We start from the raw sequence: 26,171 nt of genomic DNA on the forward strand, positions 1-26,171 counted from the left end.
CTACCATGCTGGGTTAACTGGAACGGAATCGCATTTACCGTTTGAAGAGCCCGCCGAGTTACTTAACTACCCTGCTGTGATTACAAACTGATTAAGAAGTACCCGTAACACGCCTGAACTAATTAGGAAACCACCCGAGAAGGCCTGCCGCGCTGCCGCTCTCGACTAGCCCGTTCTGCGCGGGGACGACCGGGAGGAGCCCGGGCTCCTCCCACCCGCCGTCACCGCTGCGGAAGGCGGGCCTCGACGCCAGCGGAGGGAAGGCGGCCGGCACATTTCCGCTCGGGGCGGGGAGGGGCCTTTTTCTACATCAACCTCGCGATTTTAAAACTTCCAGGGAAGCCCTCGAGCCGGCCGACCCCGCACCCTCATAACCGACGCCTGAACTAGCAAGCGTCCTCCGGGACAAGGGATGGGCTGCTATCCCCACCGGCCCTGGCGCGCCCGGCGCGGGAAAAGGCAGCCTTCAGGTGCGGCCGCCGCGTCGGCTCGACGGAAGCGGCTTCCGAGTCCTCGAGGGCGGCCCCGGGAAGGTCGCGGCTCCCCGGGGCCGGTTCCCGCCTTCCGTTTAGGGCGTTGCCGACCCTCAGGGCCCCGCGGTCCCACGCGGCGACCAACAGCTCGCGGCCCGAGCACGTGCGTGGCTGGAAAGGCGCGGCCGAGCCTCCCCCGCCCCGCCCTTGTCTGCCTGCCGCCCCTGGCCTCCGAAAATGGCCCCCCGTCAGGAAATGGCGCCGCGCCGCCCGCGTTCCTCAGGTGGGGCTCCCGCACCCAGCCCTCTCGGCCTCCCCCGCCCCCGCCGCCCGCCCCAACCTCGAAGGAGACGCGGCCCAAGGGCTCGCCGTCGACGGCGATGTCAAAGAACACGGTAGGGTTGACCATGGTTGGGCAGCGCGTGAGGTTCCGGGGTGGTGGCGTCTGCAAAGCAGCGAAGAGCAAACTTTTAAATACTGGTAAGTGCAATTTTTTTTTTTTTTAAATTTATGGTTTGTGCTTTCTGTTCTTTTTATCAAATAAATCATTTCTTACTTTATGGTCACAAAGATTTTCTCATGTTAAAGTTTTATAGTTGATGCTCTTGTATTTGAGTCTATAATACAATTTAAGTTAATTTTTGTATATTGTATAAGATACGCATAAAGGTTTATTTTTGTTGATCTGTATACTCACTTCTGGTCTGTTAATATAGTAAAATACATTGCTTTTTAAAAAGTGTTAAAACATTTTGTATTCCTAAAATCCCCAATTAATTTTGATATTATTTAAAATGTGACTATTTAATCTACTAGCTTTTTAAAGGATTTTTAATCTATATTCATTATGTAGTTTTCCTTTTGTGTTATATTTTTGTCTGTTATGATTATTGAGGAAGCGCTGGCCTCGTAGAGTAGGAAAGAATTTCTTCCTCTGTGGTTTCTGAAGGAGTTTGTCTAAAATTTGTGTTTCTTCCTTAAATATTTTGTCTAGAATTCACAAGTGAATCCAGGTGGTCCTGTTGTTTCTTTGTGAAAATTTTTAAACAAAAATTAAATCTTTAAGGTTATTTAGGTTATTTATTTTTTCTTGTGGAAAGTATGATATTTTATATCTTGCAAAGAACACCTCCATTTCATCTAACTTTTCTAAATTGGTCATAATATTTTCTTTTTCCTGTCTATAGGAATGTTCTTTCACTTCTAACATTGATAATTTGTGTCTTCTCTCTTGTCCCGCCTGGTCTGACTAGAAGATTTACTGACACTTCAAAGAATATGATTCAGCTATTGAGTGGAATATTCCATAAACGTTAATTAGGTCAAGTTGGTGCATACATTTTTAGGAATATTATATCCTCTTGATGAGATTTCCACTTTGTCACTTTGCAATATCTTTTTTATTATTCAAGTACAGTTGATTTACAATATTATATTCATTCGAGATATACAGCATAGTGGTTCAATACTTTTATAGTTTGTACTCCATTTAAAGTTATTACAAAATAATGGCTACATTTCCCTGTGCTCTAAGTTATATCCTTGTTGCTTACCTATTTCATACACAGTAGTTTGTATCTATTAATCCCATACCCTATCTTGCCCCTCCTCCCTTTTCTCTCCTCACTGGTAAACACTAGTTTGTTGTCCATATTTCAGTCTGTTTCTGTTTTGTTATACACATTCGTTTGTTTTATTTTTTAGATTCCACATAAAAGTGATAACATATAGTATTAGTATTTGTATAGTATTAGTATTTTTCTTCCTCTGTCTGACTTATTTCAGTAACTATAATACTCCATCCATGTTGTTGCAAATGACAAAATTTTGTTCTTTTTTAAGGCTGAGTAATATTACAATGTGTATATGTGTGTACGTGTATATATATATACACATATGTGTATGTATGTGTATATATATGTATGTATGTATACATATACATATATGTGCATATATATATATATATGTATATATATATATATATATACACCACATCTTCTTTATCCATTTATCTGTTGATGGACACTTGGGTTGCTTCCATATTATGGCTATTGTAAATAGTGCTGCTGTGAATATTGGGATGAATGTACCTTCTTGAATTAGTGTTTTTCATTTTCTTTGGATATATACCCAGGAGTAAATTGCTGGATCATATGGTAGTTCTCTGCTTTTAGTTTTTGGAGGAATCTCCATACTATTTTCCATAGTGGCTGACCCAATTTACATTCCCACCAGCAATGTAGGAGAGTTCCCCTTTCTCTACACATAAATGATGGTTCCTCCAACACTTATTATTTCTAGACTTTTTGATGATAGCCATTCATACTGGTGTGAGATGTTACCTCATTGTTGTTTTGATTTTCATTTCTCTAATAATTAGCAATGTTGAGCATCTTTTCATGTGCCTGTTAGCCATCTGTATGTCTTTTTTGGAAAAATATCTGTTCAGGTCTTCTGCCTGTTTTTTTTTTATGGATTGTTTGTTTTTTTGATATTAAGTTGTATGACCTGTGTCTATATTTTGAATCTTAACCTGTTATCAGTCATATCATTTGCAAATATTTTCTCCCATTCAGTAGGTTCTTTTTGTTTTGCTGACAGTTTCCTTTGCTGTTGAAAAGCTTTTAAGTTTAACTAGGTCCTGTTTATTATTGCTGTGTTTTCCTTTGCATTAGGAGACAGATCCGAAAAAAAAAAAAAATGTTACCAGGATTCATGTCAGAGTATTCTGTCTCTGTTCTCTTTCATGGTTTTAGGTCTTACATTTAGGTCTTTAATCCATTTTGAGTTTATTTTTGTCTGTGGTGGGAGGATATGTTGTCACCTCATTCTTCTACGTGCAGCTGTTCAGTTTTCCCAGCACCAATTATTGAAGAGACTGTCTTTTCTTCATTGTATATTATTGCTTCCTTTGTCATAGATTAATTGACCATAGGTACGTGAGTTTATTTCTGGACTGTCTGTTCTGTTCCATTGATCTGTGTCCATTTTTGTACCAGTACCATACTGTTTTGAGTAATGTAGCTTTGTAGTATAGTCTGAAGTCAGAGTGTGTGATACCTCGAGCTTTGTTCTTTTTTTTGAAGACTGCTTTGGCAATTTGAGATCTTTGCTGTTTCCACATAATTTTTAGGATTATTTGTTCTAGTTCTGTGGAAGATTTCATTGGTATTTTGATTGGGAGTACATTAAATCTATAGATTTCTTTTGGTAGTATGGACATTTTAATAATATTAATTATTCTAATCCAAGAGTACAAGATATCTTTCCATTTCTTTCTGTTGTCTTCAGTTTTATAGTTTTCAGCATATAGATCTTTCACCTCTTTGGTTAAGTTTATTCCTAGGTATTTTATTCTTTTTGATGCAATTTTAAATTTTTTTGTCTGTTTGTTTGTTTTCTCTAATAGTTCATTATTAGTGTATAGAAAAGCAACATATTTCTGCATAGTAATCTTGTATCCTGCAACTTTACTGAATTCATTTATTCTAATAGTTTTTTGGTGGAAATTTTATGGTTTTCTGTATATAGTATCATGCCATATGCAAATAGTTACAGTTTTACTTCTTCTCTTTAAATTTTGGATACCTTTTTATTTCTTGTCTGATTTCTGTGGCTAGGAATTCCAATACTATGTTAAATAGAAATGGCAAGAGTGGGCATCCTTGTCTTGTTCCTGATTTTGAAGGAAAAGCTTTCAGCTTTTCACCATTGAGTATGATGTGAGCTGTTGGTTTGTCACATGACCTTTATTATGTTGAGATGTGTTCCCTCTTTACCAACTGTGATGAGTTTTTAACATGAATGGATGTTGAATTTTGTCAGATGCTTTTTCTGCGTCTATTCAGATGATCATATGATTTTTATCCTTCCTTTGTTGGTGTGGTGTATCACATTGATTTATTTGCGAATATTAAACCATACTTGCATCCCTGGAATGAATCCCACTTTATAATGGTGTATGATCCTTTTTATGTATTGTTAGATTTGGTTTGCTAATATTTTTTTGATGATTTTTGCACCTATATTCATCACAGTTATTGGTCCCTAATTTTCTTTTTTTGTAATGTCTTTGTCTGGTTTTGATATCAGGGTAAAAGTGGCTTTGTAGAATGAATTTAGAAGCTTTCCATTCTCTTCAATTCTTTGGAATAGTTTGAGAAGGATGGGTATTACCTATTTTTTATATGTTTGGTGGAATTCCCAAATTTCCCTATGAAGCCATAAGGTCCTGGACTTTTGTTTGACAGAAGGTTTTTTTTTTTTTTTTTTTTTTAATTACAATTCAATTTTATCCCTAGTGATCAGTCTGTTCAGATTACCTGTTTCTTCCTGATTCAGTCATGGCATGTTGTATGTTCCTAGAAATTTATTCATTTGCTCTAGGTTGTCCAATTTTTTGGCACCTAACTGTTCATAGTATTCTCTTATGACTTTTTGTATCTCTTTGCTATTGCTTGTTATTTCTGCCCTTGCTTGAAATGTCTTTTTGAATATGTTTTGTTCTAAAGTCTATTTCACTTGATAAAAGAACTCTTTGAGCTCTCTTTTAATTTGTGCCATGTTGTATCTTTTCCCATTCTTTTCATTTTAGCCTATATATGTTTTCATATTTAAAGTTGGCTCTTATATTCATCATATAGTTTGATTTTTGCTTGTTAACCACTCTGACAGTCTTTACCTTTGTGTGTTTTCTATGTTTATCTCATTTGTGGATTGTTTAGCTTTTTGAAAATAAGTCTATAATTTTCATCATTTGATAAATTTTGGTCATTATTTCATTGTTTCTACAAACATCTACACCTGCTCTCCATGTCTCTTCTCCTTCTATACCACCAGTTGCATTTTCTGCTTTATAAGATCACTTGACATTGACTTACAGGTCACTGTTGCTCTGTTTATTTTTCTCTTTCAGTGTTTGTTCTTTCTCTCTCTACTTTGTTTTGGGTAGATAATATTGCAAGTTTTTAATTTCACTTTTTTTCTTCAGTATGTAATTTACTATTAATCCTTTGAGTATATATGTGTATCTTTTATTTCTCCATATTTCTAGAAGTTTAAGTCTTTAATAACCTCCAATTTGCTCCTCATAAATTTTATATTTCCTTTATATTTTTGATCATAGGGAGAAATTTATAATACACTTTTAATATAGTTATCTGCTAGTTCCCTAACTTTTTATTTCTGGTTTCTTTCCATTGATTGTTTTTTACTCTTATTATGTGTCATATTTTCCTGCTCCTGTGCATGCCTGATAGTTTCTTATTGGATGCTGCACATTGTATGTAGCTCTAACATTTTGGGGTACTAGATTTTCTTGTATTCCCAGTGTGTTGTGCTTTGTTCAGGCATATAGTTAAATTACTAAGGGTTAGTTTAATCCTTTTAAGGCTTGGTTTTAGCTTGATTTGGAAGTGTCCAGAGCAGCCTTTGACCTAGGATTAGTTTGCTTGCTACAAAGGAGTTATCCTTTTGAGTACTCTTCCCAAGTCCCTGGATATTACAAATTCTCTCTACTAGTCCCAACCCAGAGCTTGTTCAGACTCCTGTTTTCTGGTGATTCTTTTTTAGTAGCTTCCTAGAAGTCCGCCCAACATATATAAATCAGTATTCAAGTAAAGGTTCCTGTCTCCAGATATTGAAAACTCTTTGTCCAATATCCTCCCCCCCATTATTATTCTCGTCTTTGTATTTAATCAACCTACTGCCTTTAGGCAGTAAGCAGGGGCAATTACAGGGCTCACGTTACTTGTTTGCCTTCCCTCAGGCATCTTATTTCTGGGTTGCCTATTGTCTAATGTCCAGAAAAATATTTGTTTCATATAGTGGGTCTTGTTTTCTAGTTGTTTATAGCGGGAGGGTAATTTCCAAAACAATTATTTCTTTTTTTTATTTTTACATTTTATTATTTATTTATTTACTAGTGAAGTACAGTTGATTTACAATATTGTGTTTAGTGTCAGGTGTACAGCAAAGTGATTCAGTTTTATATATATATAATTTCAGATTGTTCTCCATTATAGTTCATTCCAAGATATTGAATATTTTCCCTGTGTTATATACTAAGTGCTTGTTGCTTATCTATTTTATGTACAGTAGTTTGTGTCTCTGTTAATCCCAAACTCCTAATTTATCCATCCCTGCCTCCCTCTCCCCTTTGGTAACCGTAAATTTGTTTTCTATGTCTGTGAGTCTCTTTCTGTTTTGCATATAAATTCATTTGTATTATTTTTTAGATTCCACATATAAGTGATAAGGTGTAATCTTTCTCTTTTTCTGTGTGACTTCACTTAGTGTGATATTCTCTAGGTCCATCCTTGTTGCTGCAAATGGCAGTATTTCATTCTTTTTTATGATTGAGTAATATTCTATTGTGTACATATATACCAGTTTTCTTAATTGTCTGTTGTTGGGCATTTGGGTTGCTTCCATGTCTTGCTATTGTAAATAGTGCAGCCATGAACATTGGGGTGCATGTATCTTTTCGATTTAAGAGTTTTCATCCTTTCTGGATATATGCCTAGCAGTGGGATTGCTGGATTATATGGTAGCTTTATTTTTCATTTTTTAAGGAACCACCATACTGTTTTCCATAGTGGCTGAACCAAGTTACATTCCCACTGACAATGCAGAAGGGTTCCCTTTTCTCCACACCCGCTCCAGCATTTATTATTTGTAGACTTTCAAAACATTTAATTCTTTTTTTTTTTTTTTTTTTAGTATTTGTTTATTTATTTATTATTGGCTGTGTTGGGTCTTCATTTCTGTGCGAGGGCTTTCTCTAGTTGCGGCAAGCGGGGGCCACTCTTCATCGCGGTGCGCGGGCCTCTCACTATCGCGGCCTCTCTTGTTGCAGAGCACAGGCTGCAGATGTGCAGGCTCAGTAGTTGTGGCTCACGGGCCCAGTTGCTCCGTGGCATGTGGGATCTTCCCAGACCAGGGCTCGAACCCGTGTCCCCTGCATTGGCAGGCAGATTCTCAACCACTGCGCCACCAGGGAAGCCCCAAAACATTTAATTCTTTACGAATGTGAGAACTGGTTGATTCATTTATTATTGTTGGACTTCCTGGATTGATATTTGTTTTTTTCCTTCTCTGCTATGTTTGCTTCCTTAACACACACACACACATATATTTATATATATATATAAATTTATAAATATATATAAATTTATGTATATAAATATATATATAAGGCACTGTGAAAAGTAGCTTCTTACATTTATTTTATGAACTATTTTATTTTCATAATATTTTATTTTTTAAGAACTTTCCTTGCTTTATGATTATTGCCATTATATTTTGTGAAAATAATATGTCCTCAAATTATCTATATACATACTGATTAACAGTTTGGGGAGATTTTCTTTTCCTTGAATTACCTCTTTTTTCTTAGGCATCTGTTGATTTTTTTTTTTCAGTTCTGTTTTAGGCTTCTTTCAACTGTTTAGTGATTCTTTGTTCCTCTGCATCTAAAGATGCAGGGATAAAGGTATGAGTGTGAGCTTTTTTTTTCTTTTGTGCTATAAGGGAGGTTTGAATAACTTTTTACAAAAGTTTGAGGTGACTTCATAAGATTTATTTTGGAAAAGAAAGATGTGCATCGTATGGGAATTGGGGGCTGGGAGTTGCCTTATTGAAAGAACGAAAGCACTCACGTAGGTATTGAGACATGAGAAAGTGCAGCACAAGTTGGAAAAATTCAGGCCCTTCAATTTGGCTGGTGTATAAGACGTGAGAGAGAGAAAAGACAAGCACAGAGGAAGAGATACGGGTGGGAGTCATCTGTGGAGGATCTTGAATATCATCAAAAGACATTTGGATTTTATGCTGAAGATGGTGGGAAACCACTATGACTTCTCTACTGTGATGGAAATCTCTTCAATATGTATTTTATGTAACTTAGTCACTTTAAGTATTTTATAATAGCGAGTAGCATCTAAACTATCAATAGTAAATAAGCAGTCTAAAGGTTGCTCTTCCCACAAAAACCACAGTATTAAATCATAATTTTTGCTGAAGCTGAGATAAAAGAAATAGACTTCAAAGGAGAAAAGTATGGGAATGCCCTGTCTTTTGTTTCTGGTGTGGCTTGCATATACTGCTCCCTATTTCTGGAATGACATTCTTCTCCTTTTCCGCCAAAGGATTTCTATTCACTCTTCAGACTCAACTCAAATATTTTCTCCTGAGAAACCTTTCTTGGCTTCTACAGGATTTAAGTATTTTTACTCTCTGCTCTCTTATCACCTTATTTAGGTCTCCATTATAAGACTTAAGGCTTTACTACAGCTATATGCTTACATGTCTTTTGCTCTCTTAGCTCTGCCTTGGAGCTAGTCATTTTGTTATGAAGTGGTATAGGGAAATTACACTAAAGTCACTTCAAGTTATTTTATTATAGATTAAGTGACATCCATAGATTTGGGGGAAAATAATCAAGGGATCTTAATACATATGTATGGATGAGTTAGGTATGTTCATTCATTCATACATTCAAAGAAGAACAGAGAGCCATCTGGAGATTGCAGTAGCCATGATGTGTGTGGACTTGGTCCCATGCCCACCCACCGACATCCTCCCCTATAATGCTGGGGCTGGAAGCAAAAACTCACATTTCAGAGCCTCTCATGCTAGCTGGATTCCAGTTTGATCTGCCAAGGAGAGGCACTCAGAAGAGAGTAAAAGTCAAAGAAGTGTGGAAGATTTTTTTTCCTGTTTCTAGTAGGGGAGGTAGAGGAAGTGCAGACTCCCAGACTCAGCAACCTTGTGGTGGTTCTTTAAGCCCTGTGAGCAGTGGTTCCACCAGCAGCAGCAGTAAAGTTTCCAAGAGTATGAGTAGAACGTTGGTTCCTGGGCCATCACAGGTTTCCTCCTTTATGTTGCTCCCGTGTGCAGGTCAGTAGTGGTTTCCTGCAGTTACTGATCTCTGAGAAACGGTAGCTTCACCTTTTTGTTATACTAGCCCTTTCAATAATTTTGTAATCATTTTCCTTTTTAAAATCCCCTTTGCTTTAAATACTTATTATGTTTAGCGCAGTGCAGGGAAGAGGAGATGTTGGCATTGAGTAGGATGGTGGCAGTGGAGATGGAGAAATGTCAAGTTTGGGCTATATTTTACAGCAAAGCCAATACAACTTGCTGATAGATTGGAAGTAGGAAGTGAGGAAAATAAGATCAAGGAAGATTCCTATTTTTAGTTAGAGAATCGAGTGTATTTACTAACACAAGGAAGAATTTTGAAGAGGAGCAAATTGGACAAGAAATATAACTGTGCTGAAATTCTATCTGTGAGCACTTAGAATGTCAGAGAATTCCTTGTAAGAAAGCCTCTGCCTTTATAAGATTAGTACAATTGAAGGAGGAGAGAGGAAAGAAACTGAGTTTAAAAAATTGTGTCCTTTAGAAAGGCAGATTAGGGTAGTGGTTATAAGTGTGAGCTCCAGGATCAGACCATCTTATTAGGAATTTGTTACTTTGAGAATTTTATTTTTTATTCAGAAAACTAGTAAGAATTCCATAACAAACACATATATATCCACCACCCAAACTGACGAGGGGGGATATAAAGAAATGAGAAGAAAGTCTGATCTAGCACTCCTCCATTTTATTGTATGTGCTTCGATTCCTTTTTTCTGTAAAAGAAGAAATGACTGTTAAATTGTACTCTGTACCCCTATCCTTAGCACTTGTTTCCCTCCTACCATGAATCAAATTAGATACTTACTTTTTCAGTCTGTATTTTTATACTTTGAATACATATATGCTATTCATGGATATGTATATAATTTTGTATATTTAAATTTTACTTCATGGTTAGAATAATATATATATTATTCTGCAGAATATACATATACGTAATACATATTATTTTTTCAAAATTTTTATGTGTGTGTATATGTATACCTGGTGCAATGGTAAGCCCCCAATAAATGTTAGTTATCATACAGCAAGGATATTGGAGATAAGAATATTCTGCTTTAGTCTTAGTGAACCTTAAGGAAGGCCCGGCGAGTTAGGTATGTAGCCTGAACACATGGTGCCTTTAAACTATCTCTGCTCTGTCATTATCCTTGTGATAAACTACACTAGCTATGAGTTCCTCTGAATCTAGTATTGCCAATAGTTAAACTGAAGTGTTATATTTTATTTGGCTGTGCAGTCCTAGAAGGTAAAACTGTGTTAACCATCTTTGTATCTCTAGCACTTAATCTGGCATAGAATTAGGCTCTCTGTAAATATTTGCTGAATGAATAATTGAGTGAAATCTGCTACATCATGCAATAGAGATGCCTTTGTGCAATAAAGAACTGACAACATTTTTTAGAGCAAATTTGAAGAAACAAAGCTCCTTAGCACTGGAGTTGATACAAATGCTGTTACTTGATGTTAGAACTTGGCACAAACTACAATCCTAAATGGCCAAATATGAGGACTGCGTGTTTGAGAAAAGAATAGAAGGAAAAAAAAGAAAAAGTGGTAAAATCTTAGAGTGTTCCCTGAACAAGGCTCATTCCTGTTTGGGTGTAATACACAATACATAAAGATAATTCATTAATAATACATACTAATAACTAATTCATTTTGCATATTTATAACAAAACACAGTTAACAATGGTTTTCAACTGTATTTAATATTTTTTAAACAGGCATTTTAAATATGACCATTTTGCTGTACATACACATTGCATTTGTGAATCAGAAAATATTCCTTAAAAGATGCCTTCATTTCATAGTACTGTGTTTTCAATTATGTGCAAATATTTAAGCAACTAAAATATAAAATATTCACTCATATTCTTAATGGATGTGATGTCCCAATCCATTTTTTGTCACTCCAAATCACAACATACTTTTTTAAGTAAGCTGTATATTGAGTCATGTGAATAATACATAAAAAGTTGTAAAATAAATTGAAATCACAATTGGTCTAAATATAGAAAGCACTAGATTCCTGATGGGCATCCACACATTATAGAAATTAGGCATTCAACCCTATATAGTAATTAAGAAACTACAGACACATGCCTCTAAATCAGTCATTCAAAATCAGTCACAGCAAAGACACTGACAATAAATTTCTTTACAATGAAAATATTTCCAAATCACAGATGATAATCTATTTTGAACAATACTCAACACTATAACAGTTCAGTGCAATTTAGTAATTGGGACACCCCTTGAAAGAGATTTGGTTTTTAATCAAAGCAAATTTAATTAGAGAAATTGTGCTCCAGATCTTATCCCAAGTTAATTTATAAATCTTTATAAATCTGCTCATCACCATTCTCTGTTTTAGGGTTGTATTTTTTATTATACAACTGAGAAATTTTATTCATTATAAAATTTCATATATCTAAATATTGCTATACTACTGACATGGCTAAAAAAATGCATGGTCTATATTAACATTCCAAACACATATGAAACTATTATCAGTGATGTGCTGATTTTTCTAGATGTCTGTAAAAACAAATCAGCCCTTCGAAGTGTCCTAGAAAGCTTTTTTCTTTTCTGAATACAATTGTATTCATATTCTCCAAGTAGCAAGTCTGAATATGTGGGATATATTTGCCATTAAACCTTCCTGTGTGAAATGTAAATACTAAATCACCTAATAGAGACCTATCTTAGCTTAATAAATGAAATTATTTGTAACATCTTTGGAATAGAAATATGTGAGCTACACTTAACCATCTGGCCATTTTGTTTCCTGCAGACAAGTTGCAATGGTGTAATAAAATATTTTGTTTCTTGTTAAACAGATATGACAGACTTGTCTTTATAGAGCAATAGCATTTTTTCTGACTTTCAGAGTAAGGCAGTCCATTTGCAGCAGCTTGATATAAAGGTAGACAAATCATTATTAATATTAATAAAACACTATCACATATACTAAAAGCATGATTCAACAACAGCTAAGAATTTCAAAAGATAAAGCACACTCCAAGGAGTGTCCATCTGTGTCATTACTGTATTGAATAAATATTCTTTGAAGAAATTGGAGAGTTAAACTTACTGAGCAGGCCAGATAATTAAATAATTACACATTTTGATTGAAAAATAGATGTAGTTCATTGAAATAGAGACTCTAACTCTACTTCTCTAGCTAAGCTTCTGTTCAGATGCCAAGTTTGTACTTTAATTAGAACAAAAAAGACCTACGTTAACTTCAATACAACATAGTAATTCATAATAATGATTGTATATTAATCTCTTGAGCTTGCTGGAATAAAGCATATGACATATGGCATGGTACAGGCACCTGTGTGGTCCTTTTGGGACTGAGGTGGTACATACTAATTAGCAACTGGAAAATAAAATCTGCTTCCTTCTGAGAAAAGCTACCTCAGTGCTTATTGGTTTAAGGCATCAAAGGAATTAGAAGGAATACTGTTAGACTCTGTCTACACTCCTTAAATCTTTGTCTAGATGTAGGCCCTGGATCAACTGCAATTAACTGAGTTAATTCTTGACAGATCCTGCTTAAGGAGTTAGAGTAGACATACTTTTCTTTGGCCTCGATGATTGTATTTTGGCTAAAAACATCAAAGTTACCATTTTGGTTATAGAAAACTATATAACTATATAATTCAAACACAAGCTAACCAGAACATATTAAAATTTGAAAGCAGCTTTCTCTTGAATGCTACCTGAAAGTGCCTCAATTTAATCCTTTGCTTTGTAAATTCAGATACAATCTGAGTATGAAACTATAAATGTCTTTAAGAAATATGTCATCTCACAATCAGCAAGCTCTCAAGATTCTTGGTGGTCCCAGGAATGCTAAAGGCACTTCAATGTACATCTTTGAAGGGTAATGGAATGTTATTATGGAAATAAAACTCTGGCTGGTTAACAGATAAATGTATATTGAGAAGACTAGATCTTAAAATTACTTTCTTGGGATTAATAAAAAAGAAAAAATCCTAATCCCATTGCTAGAGTATATTTAGAAAGGGAAAACAGAAAATTGAGTGGACATTGTGGTGACCAAAATTGGTGATATTTAAAAACTTTCTTTTGCAACTCCACTTTAAATTTACATCACTTGAAATTCTAAATTGCATAAAATAACACACTTAACTTAAAAGTATTTATACTTAATGGGGTGCTTAAAACTCTGAGAAGTTACTTTCCGAATAGCAATTATAATGAGGCTTTTTTAAACTAACAATTTAAACTCATGCAAGAAATACAGATTCACTAGTGCACCTAGGTAGAATATTTCTTTGCTCAAATATCACACTATTTTTTTCTCCTGGGTTGCATCCATGCTCCTGTGATGGAACCGTTAGGTTGCTGATCTATCTTTTGGAATATATAGACCCATTTCCCTTCCACTCAACACATGGATTAGCAGTTTAAAATGTAATTCCTTTCTATTGAAGGAACATGTAATTAAGGCACATTTAAATAACCCTTTAAACCAATGAGATGACAATGTGCTACACACAGAGAAAACTTAATTTTTGGAGTAATTACACATAACACAGAATATCTCATGAGAACATTTTTGGCTAGGTCTACTAATTACGAAAACAGTTTTTCATTTGAAGCAAAGATGCCAATTCATCATTGGACAGATGGTAACGAATCAGCATTTTATTTTTGTAACACCTATCTTTGCAAGGGGGAAAGCTACTATATATGGAATATTTATGTAATTTAGGAAGTCAATTAGTTATTCTGTGTTTTAAGGAGGATATAAAACTGTGGTTGTAAATCCCAGAACCTGGTCTTTTTTACTTTCCCCAGTGAAATTATATAGACATTTTGAGGAGGAAATTATGAGAGATGTAGCTTCTGGTCTGTTATAATTTTTCATCTAGTTGTCATGGTATTCTACAATGGTGCACTTATATTTAATGCTCTTATAAATCTAAGTTATCTACATGTGTCCACCATTGTTGGGGTGGGCTACCTTCATGAGGAATGATGTCATTGGTTTCTTCAAACTCCTCCATTAAGCCAGTGAAGTGGCAGATGACATAGTCTGATCAGTGGTGCAGAAATACATTAAAAATTTCAATCATATCACTTTCTATAATCAAAGGATTCTTAACTTTTTGTAGCACCCAGCGTGAAGAACACAGGTCTGGACCCAGTCTTTATAGTTGTGGAACTTTGGGCAAGCCACTCCACCAAGTTTCCTCATTTTTTTAAATGAGTTGTCGTGAGGATTCATTAGAAAAAACAAATACGTTAAATCTAGAACAGTGCCTGACCTGTAGCAGGCACAGACGTTAGCTGCGTCTGCGTCTTTTTTGAGATACAATGGTTACTCTCTCTCCCTCTTTTTAAAATGGTGCCATTCACAGCAAAGCCGTAGGTATCTCTTATTATTGTGACTCTTCAGTTTCTTTAGTATATCGCCAAGTGATGTTTTCTCAGGACCCAGGATTAATGTAGATGAGAAATCCTTAAGCTTCAGTATGCATAAGGATCATTTGGGAAATCTTGCTTGAAGATGAAGATTCCTAGGCTTTCTTCCCCCAAATAGAAATACTGATTTAAACTGCTGATTTAATATAGGGCTAAAATGTCCTCTCATAAAAGCATTTTACTTAATACCCTCCTTCCTGACCGCTGGTGTCATGCAGAGACTCTCTCCACCTCCCCACAAGTACCCAGGCTTTGTGCCTTTTGCATGGATTCCCTGGGACAGTTTCTTTTGTTAGGTATAGTCAGAGAATGAACTAGTTCTTCATTTAAAAAGCAGTGATTCCAGTCCATACATCATCTGATAGAATGGCTGGTTATATAGAATGTACTGGAAAAGATCATTTATAACCCCGTTATATACTGCATGAGAAAACAGAGAAGCTTAAATTCTAGCAGCACTTCTGCTACTAACTGAATATGTGACTCTACCCCAGTTCCTTAATCACTTTGTATACAGTTAGGGTATCTGATGGGAACGCTGATGCTTTCCCGACTGAAGGTAACATTCTAGGGCTTAGATCAGAATGTCTCAGGCTTCCTTTTACTCTGGAATCTATACTTTTCACAAAGGGTTGTATCCCACGTGTGCCCTGCCTGAACCGAAATTGCAGTGGTGCACATCTGCCACATTTTCTTGGGAGAATAATCATTTATGATTCATTATGTCCTGGTACAATACTACGTATGAAGGATTGTGAGAAGTACCAGGCACCCAGATATCTCAGCAATAATTTAAACCTACTACCAATTCACTGAAAACACTTGTTATTTTAGTGTGCATAGGATTTTATTTACTTGGATCTATTAGGGAAAAATTTAAATGATATAAATTTAAAGGAACCCTGAGGTAATCAGACTATAGCAGTAATGTTCTTAGTTAAGAGAGTTGTTGCAGTCAAAGATGTAGAGCAGCATTTATATAATTGATGGACATCTGTTTTAATTATAATTTAGTTTCTTCACATCATCTCTTAAATAGACTAATAAAAATGTTAGTCCATAGTTAACTTCAGTTTTCAAGTAATGAATACCATATAATTTAGAAGTAAAAAATACAGAATATTGAGATTTTGATCTGTGCAGTGTGGTTTAGCTAAGTACACAGTCTTTAAACAAAAATGTACAAACACAAGTGTTTTGTGCTCTCAATGCTATTAGAAACTAAGGGAATGGATTCACTTAGGATTTTGTTCTAAAATGATAAACTACCTAACTGATAATTGTCTTTGTTTGTTTTAAATTCAGCTCCAAAGGAAGAACTAGAATGAATACATTGAACCTTGATTCACTATTTCTGATCCTTTGGTATAAAGGATTCTATTATTTGACCTGACATGCAACTATATGTGTATTCTTCCCACCTCTTTTCTGCTGTTTTTTGTGTAGCAAGAGAGGGCACTGACATTGAGGCTTGTGGGAGCTTGGTTCTTTGACCCTTTCCTATAGACACTCCTCAACATGGCAGATACTTTCAGACACACAAGTGCATTGTTTACGAAATATATATTGTAAGGTAGTTTCATTTCTTATGTAAAATATGTGCACACAGGCAATTCAGATGAAAACTGATTTCTGCTTGAATTATCTAGCTAATTGCCTCAATTCTCTTCTTTGCCTTGAGCGTATAAACATTACTTATAGTAGGAACAGCTGACCCTTATAAATCAATTAATCAATGCTGATTAATTCTTTCCTTTCAACTTCAGTTTCCCTTTAAACTAAGATTAGGTTTATGTTCATCCATTAAAAAGTGAAGAGTTAGACTTATAGACACTGTCTATGAAGTTGCTCTGGAGGTGTATGATGGGGACGTGTGTTTCAATGTTGTGTTAGAGAAAAATAATCCACATGAAATATTCTGAGGATATGTTTCCTAAGGGGAATTGCTTTGTCAAATACCAAATCAATTTCTAAAGGTAAGCTCAAAGTTTAAACACCTAATGGAATTCTGTGGTTTCGGGGAATAGTGGGTACTAAGGCCATTCAATGACAATGTCAGTATGAAAAACTTCATTTTCAACATGAGAGAAGAACTGAAGTGTGGGACGGATATGCTCTTACAGTAACACTGTATTTTCTGCCTAAAAGTAGAAGGATGAATATTTTCTATGTTGTCATCTTAGTCACAATTAAGGATAAAGAAGGGAAAAAACATCAAAAGTTTTTTTGTAGAATTAAGGAGATTTTTGTTGGTCAAAATAACTATTTCTTTCATAAGAAGTCCTTTTTGTTAGTGGCAGAAATAGCAATTTGATGCTTTTTAAGATATTTTGGGTTTTCAAAGAGAAACTTTGCTACTTTCCTGTGGAAATTATATGGTATTCTGTGAAAACTGCCTTACAGCAAGGAGTTTCAGAAAAGTACATGAAGGAAGAGCAATGTGAGATGCTTTCATTTTAGAGTAGCTCTATTTCAGTGCTTCCAACAGAAACAGCACAGGAAGAAATAAATATTTTCTCCCTCATAAGACATACATCACTCCTGAAATTTTTACAAAATCAACTGAGACAAATTAGGGATTTCAAAGCTAGTCACCTTATAAGTTGTTAGGAAAAAAATTTACATTTAAATTGCTCTGTGCAGCTACCTTGAGATTTTCCCCTGGAATGTTTATGGCTCTTTTTTTTTTTTTTTTTCATTAATACTTAAAAAAATACAATTTCATAACCAGTGTATTACTACATCTAGTTGTGTTACTAACAGGCACTTCATTTCATAAAATAGTCACATTCAAAGTGGTTTTGGTCAACCAGTCACTCAGTCAGAATACTCGTTCTTCATATTGAATACTTGATAGTGAAAGTTAATCTGAAACCATATCAACTCTTCATTTCTATTACAGAAACTAGGTCACTAAAGCTCTAACATAGGGAATCATTTCTGTTTCTACGTGTTTTATCCATAGGAGCGAAGATTGTCCAGAACTTCTTGGAAATTTTCCCCCCCAAATATTTTATATATATCTATATATCTATAGATATATCTATATCTATAGATATATAGATATATATAGATATAGATACAGCAGATTTCTTTTTAATAGATAAATCTTAAGTATTTCAATAACTTGCTTTTACATAATCAGAAATCTAGATATAAGAAAAAATATTAAATGTGCAAAATGCTCTTTTTACACATACATTAAAAAATACAAAGGAAGAATAGCTTTACACTTATATAAAAAGCCATTGTAGGGAAAAAGTCTTCAATGTCAGAAAATCTAGTCAGATTAGAGCTTTCACTTGAGGAATTGTAAACAAACTTTTTCAAATGCTGAGAGTTTTCTCAGTTCTTTCCAACTAAGACACTCTCAAACACATCAAGTCCTGCTTTGAAGTAAACCTGAGCTGCATTAATGCTGTTCAACACTTCTGACAGGGCTTCTTGAAGGGTCTCATTTGATGCAAGTGACTTGCAGTGTTCCCAGGCCTCCAGGAGTATTGAAAACTGGCTTGTCTTCCCATCAAGGTGGTACAGGATATTTCTGAAAAGAAATACAGAATGAGTAAATGTTTTATGCACCATGCTATTTTCATATCAAACATTGTAAAAAATATTTCCAAGAAACTGATGTTTTTAATAAATGAAGAAATTATAAGAATACAATATTATCATTTTGGGACCTCTATTGAATTAATGGATCTAGACATTGATCATCAAAAGTTCCCTCTAGTGATGAGAGAGAATCAGAGAGTATGTACCTCCTGATGGAAGTACACAATACTACCTATGAAATCAATTATTTTTGCTAAAAAATTGATCTAAATCTGATGAAGCTTCTAAATCTAATTGCTAATAAATACAATGGACAGAAAAATATAAAAATGATATCACAGTCTGTCATCAGCAAAATACTGTGGAAATTCTGTAGGACAAATGACCCAGTTTATTCAGTGAATAAATTGTAATAAGAAATAGGTGAAGGAGGAACCACTCGACCAGGGCTTTTCAACCTTGTGTTATTGACATTTGTTGGGGGGTGGGGTGGATAATTCTTTATTGTGGCAGCTGTCCTGTGCATTGTAGGATGTTTAGCAGTATCCCTGACCTCCACCCACTAGGTACTAGTAGCACCCCTCCTTTAGTTGTCTCAGTTAGTTTGGGCTGCTATAACAGAATACCATAGACTGGGCAGCTTAAACAATAATCCAATGGTTGGATTGTTGATGAGAGGCCTTTCCTAGTTATAGTCTCACATGGCCTTGTGCATGAACACAGAGAGATCCCGTGTCTTCTCTTCTTTTAATAAGGACATTAGTCCCATCATGAGGGCCCCACCTGTATGACCTAATCTAACCTGGATTATTTCCCAAAGGCCCATCTCTGAATACCATCACATTGAAGTTAGGATTTTAACACACATATTTTAGGAGAACCCAAACATTCAGTCCATAGCTGTTGTAAAACCTAAAAATGTCTCCAGACTGCCAAAATTGTCTCTTATAGGGCAAAATTGCCCCCAGTTAAGAACTGCTGCTTTAGACTAAAAGAAACGGAAACCCATCCAGTATAGACTTTACTAGGTCTTTAGTCAAACAAACAATTTTTAAAAATGAGAAGTAGTACAAAGTTGAATACTAATTAAGGATTTGTTAATATTAAGAAATTGTTAATATTTTAGGTGTGATAATGGTATCATCAGTATGTTTTCAAAGTGTCCTTATCTTCTAGAAATATACAGTAATATTTGCAAAGGAAAAGTTAATACGTCTGGGATTTGCTTCAAAATATTTGGAAGGAAAAAGGAGAGTGGAGCTATGGACATCACAGGTAGAACAAGATTGGCCATTAGTTAATAATTGTTGAAATGGGGTAATGGATTCATTATACTATTCTCTCTCCCTTTGTATATGTTTGACATTTAGAATTCTTCTCAAGTATAGTGTGTGTAATAAGATGGTGACTTGAAATTTATCCAAATATCTGAGAAAGAGGAATTTGGCCGTGGGCAAGTCTAAAGAGCTTCCCGTTATTCATTGATAGATAGAAAGAATACATTTTGGTAGAAAGCTATGGATTATTGCATCATTTGACTTATTTCCAACGCAAACCACCTGAAATAGCTGAAATTTCTTGGTCTAATAAGAGAGGCAGACATATAAATGATTAAAATAATTGTCTAATTGTCATATTAGAAATGTAAGGTCCAGTGATAACAGAAGAAGGATTGCTGCTGGAAAAATTTATCATGGAGAATATTACAATTTCATCTTGAAGGATGATGGGAATTACCAGTTACAAGGGTATAAGAAAGGAAACAAGATAGAAAGTGGAGACAGCACCCTATGCAGGAGGAATAGCATATGCAAAGGTATGGATTTATAAAACAGCTTGCTCTTCTTAGTGGATCAATTCCAGTGTTTCTGTATGGCCAGAGTGCAAGGCCACAGTGGGCAGCTGTAGGAGAAGAGCTGGGAGAGCAAGCCATGGCCATGTCATACCGGGCCTTGTGTACCAAGCTAAGGAGGTTACACTTTTTCTTATGGGCAGTAGGAAACCAATGAAAGTTTTTAAGCAAGAAAGAAAGATTATTAGATTTTATTTTGAAATAGTTAACTTTGGTTGTAATATAAAGCCTAGAGAACGACTTAGTCCAGATGAAAATTGACAAAGATGTCAGTTACACAATGATAGCTGTTTGAAAGGGCCACAGTGCAAGGTTTAGTTAATTTACACTTATCCCTAGCACTGACCTCAGTTTTATATAGAGTTCTGGATCATTGTTTCCTAGCTCATCCAGGCTTCACTACTTCAGCCTCTCCTGAACTTCCCACTCTGTACTCTGATGGTGGTGAATGGACACTGAAATCTACCTAATCACCCATGACAGAACTCTGCAAGTCATCTCTTTCCCTTAAATATCCAACTGGTTTCTGAAGATACTCACTTCTCCATCTTTTCAGCATCTTTTCTCCTCTGTTGTGGGACCCTGATCCCTATATTTTCAAGGATATATTATAATATCATCGCTTTACATGTCAGGGTTGAGAAATATGTTCCTTCTTTATCAGGTCTAATTCAGTGTTGTGAATATAGGAGGTCTTCAATCATGGTGATTTGACTTACATTTTTATCAGGCTTTGTTCAGTGATGGAAATTTTGTAGACCCTCTAATGTCAGTGTAAATTACACCAATTCAGGTTATTTTGCCTTTTAAGCATTAACTCACTTCAAAACAATAGATTTTGTGTCTTTGGAGAAAAATTTCAGTTGATAATAGTACATGGTGGGTGGCAGTGGAGCAGAAGATGCTTGAACTCAGAGGTTATTTCAGTAATTTTTTTTTCAAAACCTATTTTTTGAAATGGGAACTATCCCTAATAATCCAATATCCTTAATCTTTGTACTTATGAATATACTTGGCATTTTATGAATTAGAGCAGTGCAAGAAGGATATTCTTTATATTCCAAATATCCTTGAATTCAGGTATAAACTTTGTATTAAGAAACATACATCCCCTGGATATGGGAGGGAGAAAAACATCTTCCAAATGAAGAGGCAAGTGGGTCATGAGCAATGCTCTGGCTATGAGCTGTACTCTGGGAAAAATGTGGATCTACTTTTACAAGGAGAATACTCCTTGAAATAGAGATTTCCCTTTTGATATTTCCACAACCTTCATAAAATTAAAGAGCTTTTCAGAAGAAGCCACTGTGCCATGTTAAAGTAAGCAATTATATATGTATATACATAGACATATGTACATGTGTTTTATGTGTAAAAATTTTTATTATATCAAAATGACAAACAAAATAGTGAGAATTAGCAGAACACCTAATGAAAGTTTCCTAAATATAAGTTTTATTAGTTCTATATTTATTATTAAATTGGGGAGGGGGTGGTAAAAGAAACCAACTAATAGAGAGGAAGCTTGATACAGCCATGGAATTTTCCCAAATGAAGATGAAACTGCCTCAGATGGTCACATGTATTCTCCTACATGACAGAGCTGTACAAAAGTTACTTTTTCATGTTAACATAATCCTTAATTGCCATAAAAAAAGGAGTGGGTTTTTACTGTCAGGATACGTATCAAACATATTTAAATTCATGGTAAACCATTTAAATAGATAGGTAGGTAGGTAGATAAAAATTGGTTTAGTATTTTGAGGATAAAAATAGTTTAAAGTATATTTTAATTACTTAATCATTTAAAATAGTATTCCTTTGTAGGCAACTTATACTGCTTTACCATTAAGAATAACCAAAATAGTATAATAAAAATATTTAATCATCTCTCATAATATTCATAGTTTTGAATTCTCTTCCTCTAATTCTCAGTTTCATGTTTAATTATAAATCATTTAATGGCAAATATATTTCCAGAATTTAAGAGTGTAAAAATATTTTCAAAAGCTGTATGAAATACTTCTGTCCCTTGAGGGCATACTGCTCAGCATGCTGACAAACAAAGATATTATAATCATTTTTATCCAGAACTGCCCCTTAAATGTGTTGTACCAGTGCAATTAATACATTATGAGAAGTAAGTTTAATGATTTGGGGTGCTGTTATAGTGACTTTTTGACATATTCAAAACCCACTGGCATGAAATACATTCCTATATGCACATTCTATGTTTATTAAATGTTAAATGTTATTAATATTCAATTTAATGATAAGATATTAATAAAACATGCTCATAAAGGTTACAGTATTAATCCCTCAATGGCAGTTCATTTAAGCATGAGCACAATCTCTAATATATTTACATAAAACTTCAGCCATAACTAGTATAAAATATCTAGAAGAGAGATAATGTGGAAGCATAAAAATACATCCTAAAAAGAATGTTTAGGTCTAAAGCACAAGACATGCAATTACTGTGTTTTTTTTTTTAACTCGAAAGCAATACATATATTTCTTAAAGACCAGTGCAGTGGAGTCTGCAATGTGCCAACATTTGCTTTTTCTAACTAGTAAGCAACACAGTAATACTTTTATAATGACTGTAAACAAGCCATGTGCATAGAAATAGATTCTGTTTTGGTTTGTGAAATTCTACAAGAAGCTAAACACATTTTCCATATGCTACATGATTCAAGTAGGAGGCTGTGGCAAGCTATTATGTAAGACAAACACTCATATCCATTTCTACCCAAATTGGATACAAATCAGCTTAAAATTACAGATACTTAGATTCTGGCTGAAGATCAGCGACTAGGATTCGTTCATCACAGTTTAAGAGAGAACCTTCATTTGGGGTAGTTGCTGATACAACTTAAGTCAGTTGATCTTTATTATAGTAGAATTTTTTCACCTTGATAAATTGCTTTACCTTAAAAACAAATTGAGGATAACAAAAATATCTTCTTTAAATTTTCATGAGAAGGATAATTTCTCCTACCGATTTTCAGAAGTAGCTCATCTTTTACTATTTCTCTTTTGTGTACTAAAAACCATTTAGCTTGCTGCATATAAAAAATAAATTTCTGTATTTGGAGACCTTTCCCAAAAGAGTATCATCATATTATTTTATATTTGCTATTTGAATGGAAGACAAAAACCACAAAACTCAGCCATGTTGTTAAATTTTGTCACATATGTTTCCATATACTTCTTAGTTCTGAAAACTTTCTTATGTATTCAGTCATTAACCCTAAGTGCCCCAGGATCATCCCTGGGGAGCAAAACTACTACCCTACCACTTTTTAATATGCAAATGATTCTTGCCTTTGAAAATATTTTGATTAGATCAATGTTTCTGATGGAAGCTTTTAAGCCAAAAGATTTTTGTATTCCCATGTTATGTGACCAAAACTGAACCTCAGTTAAATGGAGTTAAAAGATTTCAACAATGTATATAGTATATCATGTTGTTCAGATTAGGCCAGACTTGGAATCGACCAATAGCCAGTCAAAAGGCACATGTCTGGTACAAAAATAGGGTGGAAAGACAATGAGTAAAACCCTCGAAGAGTTTCTAGGTCAAGAGTCTGTTCTTTACAACCACAAGGAATCACATGCCTTAGTGAACCATTCCTGCTCTAGGTGCTCACACACCTGCATTAGTTCAATTCAGAAAAGTCTCCTGTCAGAAAGAATGGACTGTGTTATTAATTCAATAAATCATCATCCTATTTGTGTACACACAACATTTATCTTGGTATGGCATGTAGAGACATCAGACCTAATTAAAATATTACTTAATTGAAATCATTTTAGTAGTTATCGTGTTTAAAATAACATTAATTCCACCCCCATGCCTATCTTCTCTCATCTGTTAACAATTTGGATCTTATAAATGTAATTCATACAGTCATCCTGACCCACACACAACACAAAGAGACTACTAAAAGGAAATTGTAATACATTATTGATGACACTAATGAAATTACAACACACATCACTCATTTTAATGGATCTGTCTCAATGACACATCACAGTGACCAGGAAAGAGCAGCACCAAAATCAGAAACCTAATTGATAACTCCCAGCAGCATCAGTGAAGGAGATGAAGCATCTTTACTCAACTGACAAATCTTTTCCACTCAGCTAAAGTAAAGGAAAACTGAAGAAAATGAATTTTGAAACAAAGGCATCTAAAGTCTTCATGAGTCATTTCCTTGTGTGTGAATTAGCAAATTAATGATGGAAATGATGACTCTCTTTCAAATGTTCCTTCTTATATTCATAAATGGGCAAAGGATGCCACCAATTCTAAATGTGAATTAATATTCATTATACCCCATGTTGAGAAACTCCTAAATGAAATCGCAGTAAATAATGTCATGTCTTTTAAAATTGACTGTGTATACATGCTGAATGGAGAGAGAAAAGGTCAGCTCAGTATCTCACAATTGTTGCTCACTCTTTTTAGGATTATACTAATTGTACTCCATAGTTAACAGTGGATTACTATATTTATATCAACATTAGAAAAGATTATGTGACTTGGATACTATGTCCATGAGAATTCACAAAATACATGGCGGCACTATTTATAGTACAAATGTCCATTCAGCTAAATTTGAATATGGTCTATACTAGCAAAAGCAGAATGAGAATTAAGACCATTGTTGAAACTGTCAAGCTGTAAACTCTGCAGACAACTGAGGCAGAAAGACATGTGGGATAGCTTGTTTGTTGGCAAAAATGGCTACAATTATTCCCCTCCCTGAATGCAGGCCTCTTCAAAATATGACTTTGCAGTTCTTTCCATCAAGAGATGGGGTCTATTTCCCTACCTCTTGAATCGGGTTTGGCCTTAATGAATATGACATATATGGTGAGTCCATGCCTCAAAGGGTGTGATGTGTTTCTTCTCTTTCTCTAGAACCCTGCCAAGCCCCCATGAGAAAATCCTGTGATAGCCTGCTGGAAAAAGAACACAGGCAGCAGAGGGGAGCTGCTTGGCGGAGGCCTTCCTATACTAGCTAGTCCCAAGCCAAGTTGGCAGCAGAAACACTGGTTGCAGACATAAACACAGTCAAGAGACACCCAGCCTGGCTTAGACCAGAAAAAGTCCAGCCTAGATGGTCATATTGAAGAATATGAACAAAATAAATAGTTTCTTTAAGCCACTAAATTTTGGGTGATTTTTAGAGCAATAGATAATTGTGATAATTTGGTAGTGTTTTCCTTCCCTGTGGGAAAGGAAGGGATTATGTTGCTTTAGGCATCAGTTCTCTTACTCTCTATTAATACCATTGACAGAGTGCAATGTACGACGTAGATTTGACAGTTCTTTAAATGACAGGCTGAATTCAAAAGACACTTTTGGAAAATTGTGCCCAATAGTTCTATAAGGAATGCATTTATAAAGTTAAGATATCCATGTTGATTCGTTAGAAGTTTTAAAATCTGTTTTGAGTGCCAAGTGGGATTTTTCCACTAAACGAAAAAGTTAACCATTACAGCATATAATTTGTTGTTGATTCTTTCTTTTTAATATGGCTCATCTTACTGAATTACAGCCCAAGAAATGGAAAAAATGCTCTGTTTCCATTACAATTAAATATATAAATATAGAGCAAAGAACAGGGAGTATAAACAATTGTATTCTGTAGAGTTAATGTCTCAAGACTTCTCAGTCCATCTAACTACATTGTTTCCTCAAGAGAAGTTTCCTGAGAAAGAGGATTTTTTTTTTTTTTTTTTTTAAGGATAGTCAAGGAAGACTTCCCCTGAAAGGCAGTGCTTAATGGTTTATCAACAAGGAAAAATTAGATTTCTGCACTCAAAAATCTTTCATTAAATAAAAAGGAGAGACAGAAATAAGACAAGATTAATACAATCCTTAGCACCTTCTG

At 35.0% G+C, this 26,171-nt stretch overlaps 1 protein-coding gene across 4 annotated transcripts in view; it reads right to left on the minus strand.

Moving 5' to 3' along the window:
- Nucleotides 1–8,598: 8,598 nt before the first annotated feature.
- The window catches only part of NAALADL2 (N-acetylated alpha-linked acidic dipeptidase like 2), a 1,512,458-nt gene continuing 1,494,885 nt past the window's right edge, over nucleotides 8,599–26,171 (minus strand). For all 4 annotated transcript variants that reach the window (XM_082393971.1, XM_082393970.1, XM_082393972.1 and 1 more), the window contains one exon: nucleotides 8,599–18,402. In XM_082393971.1, the coding sequence (XP_082250097.1) occupies nucleotides 18,204–18,402 (199 nt within the window). In that variant the 3' untranslated portion in view covers nucleotides 8,599–18,203. The remainder of the gene's footprint in view (nucleotides 18,403–26,171) is intronic.

Source organism: Balaenoptera borealis (assembly GCF_965194805.1).
Source record: "Balaenoptera borealis genome assembly, chromosome: 5".
In the NCBI taxonomy this organism is placed as follows: domain Eukaryota; kingdom Metazoa; phylum Chordata; class Mammalia; order Artiodactyla; family Balaenopteridae; genus Balaenoptera; species Balaenoptera borealis.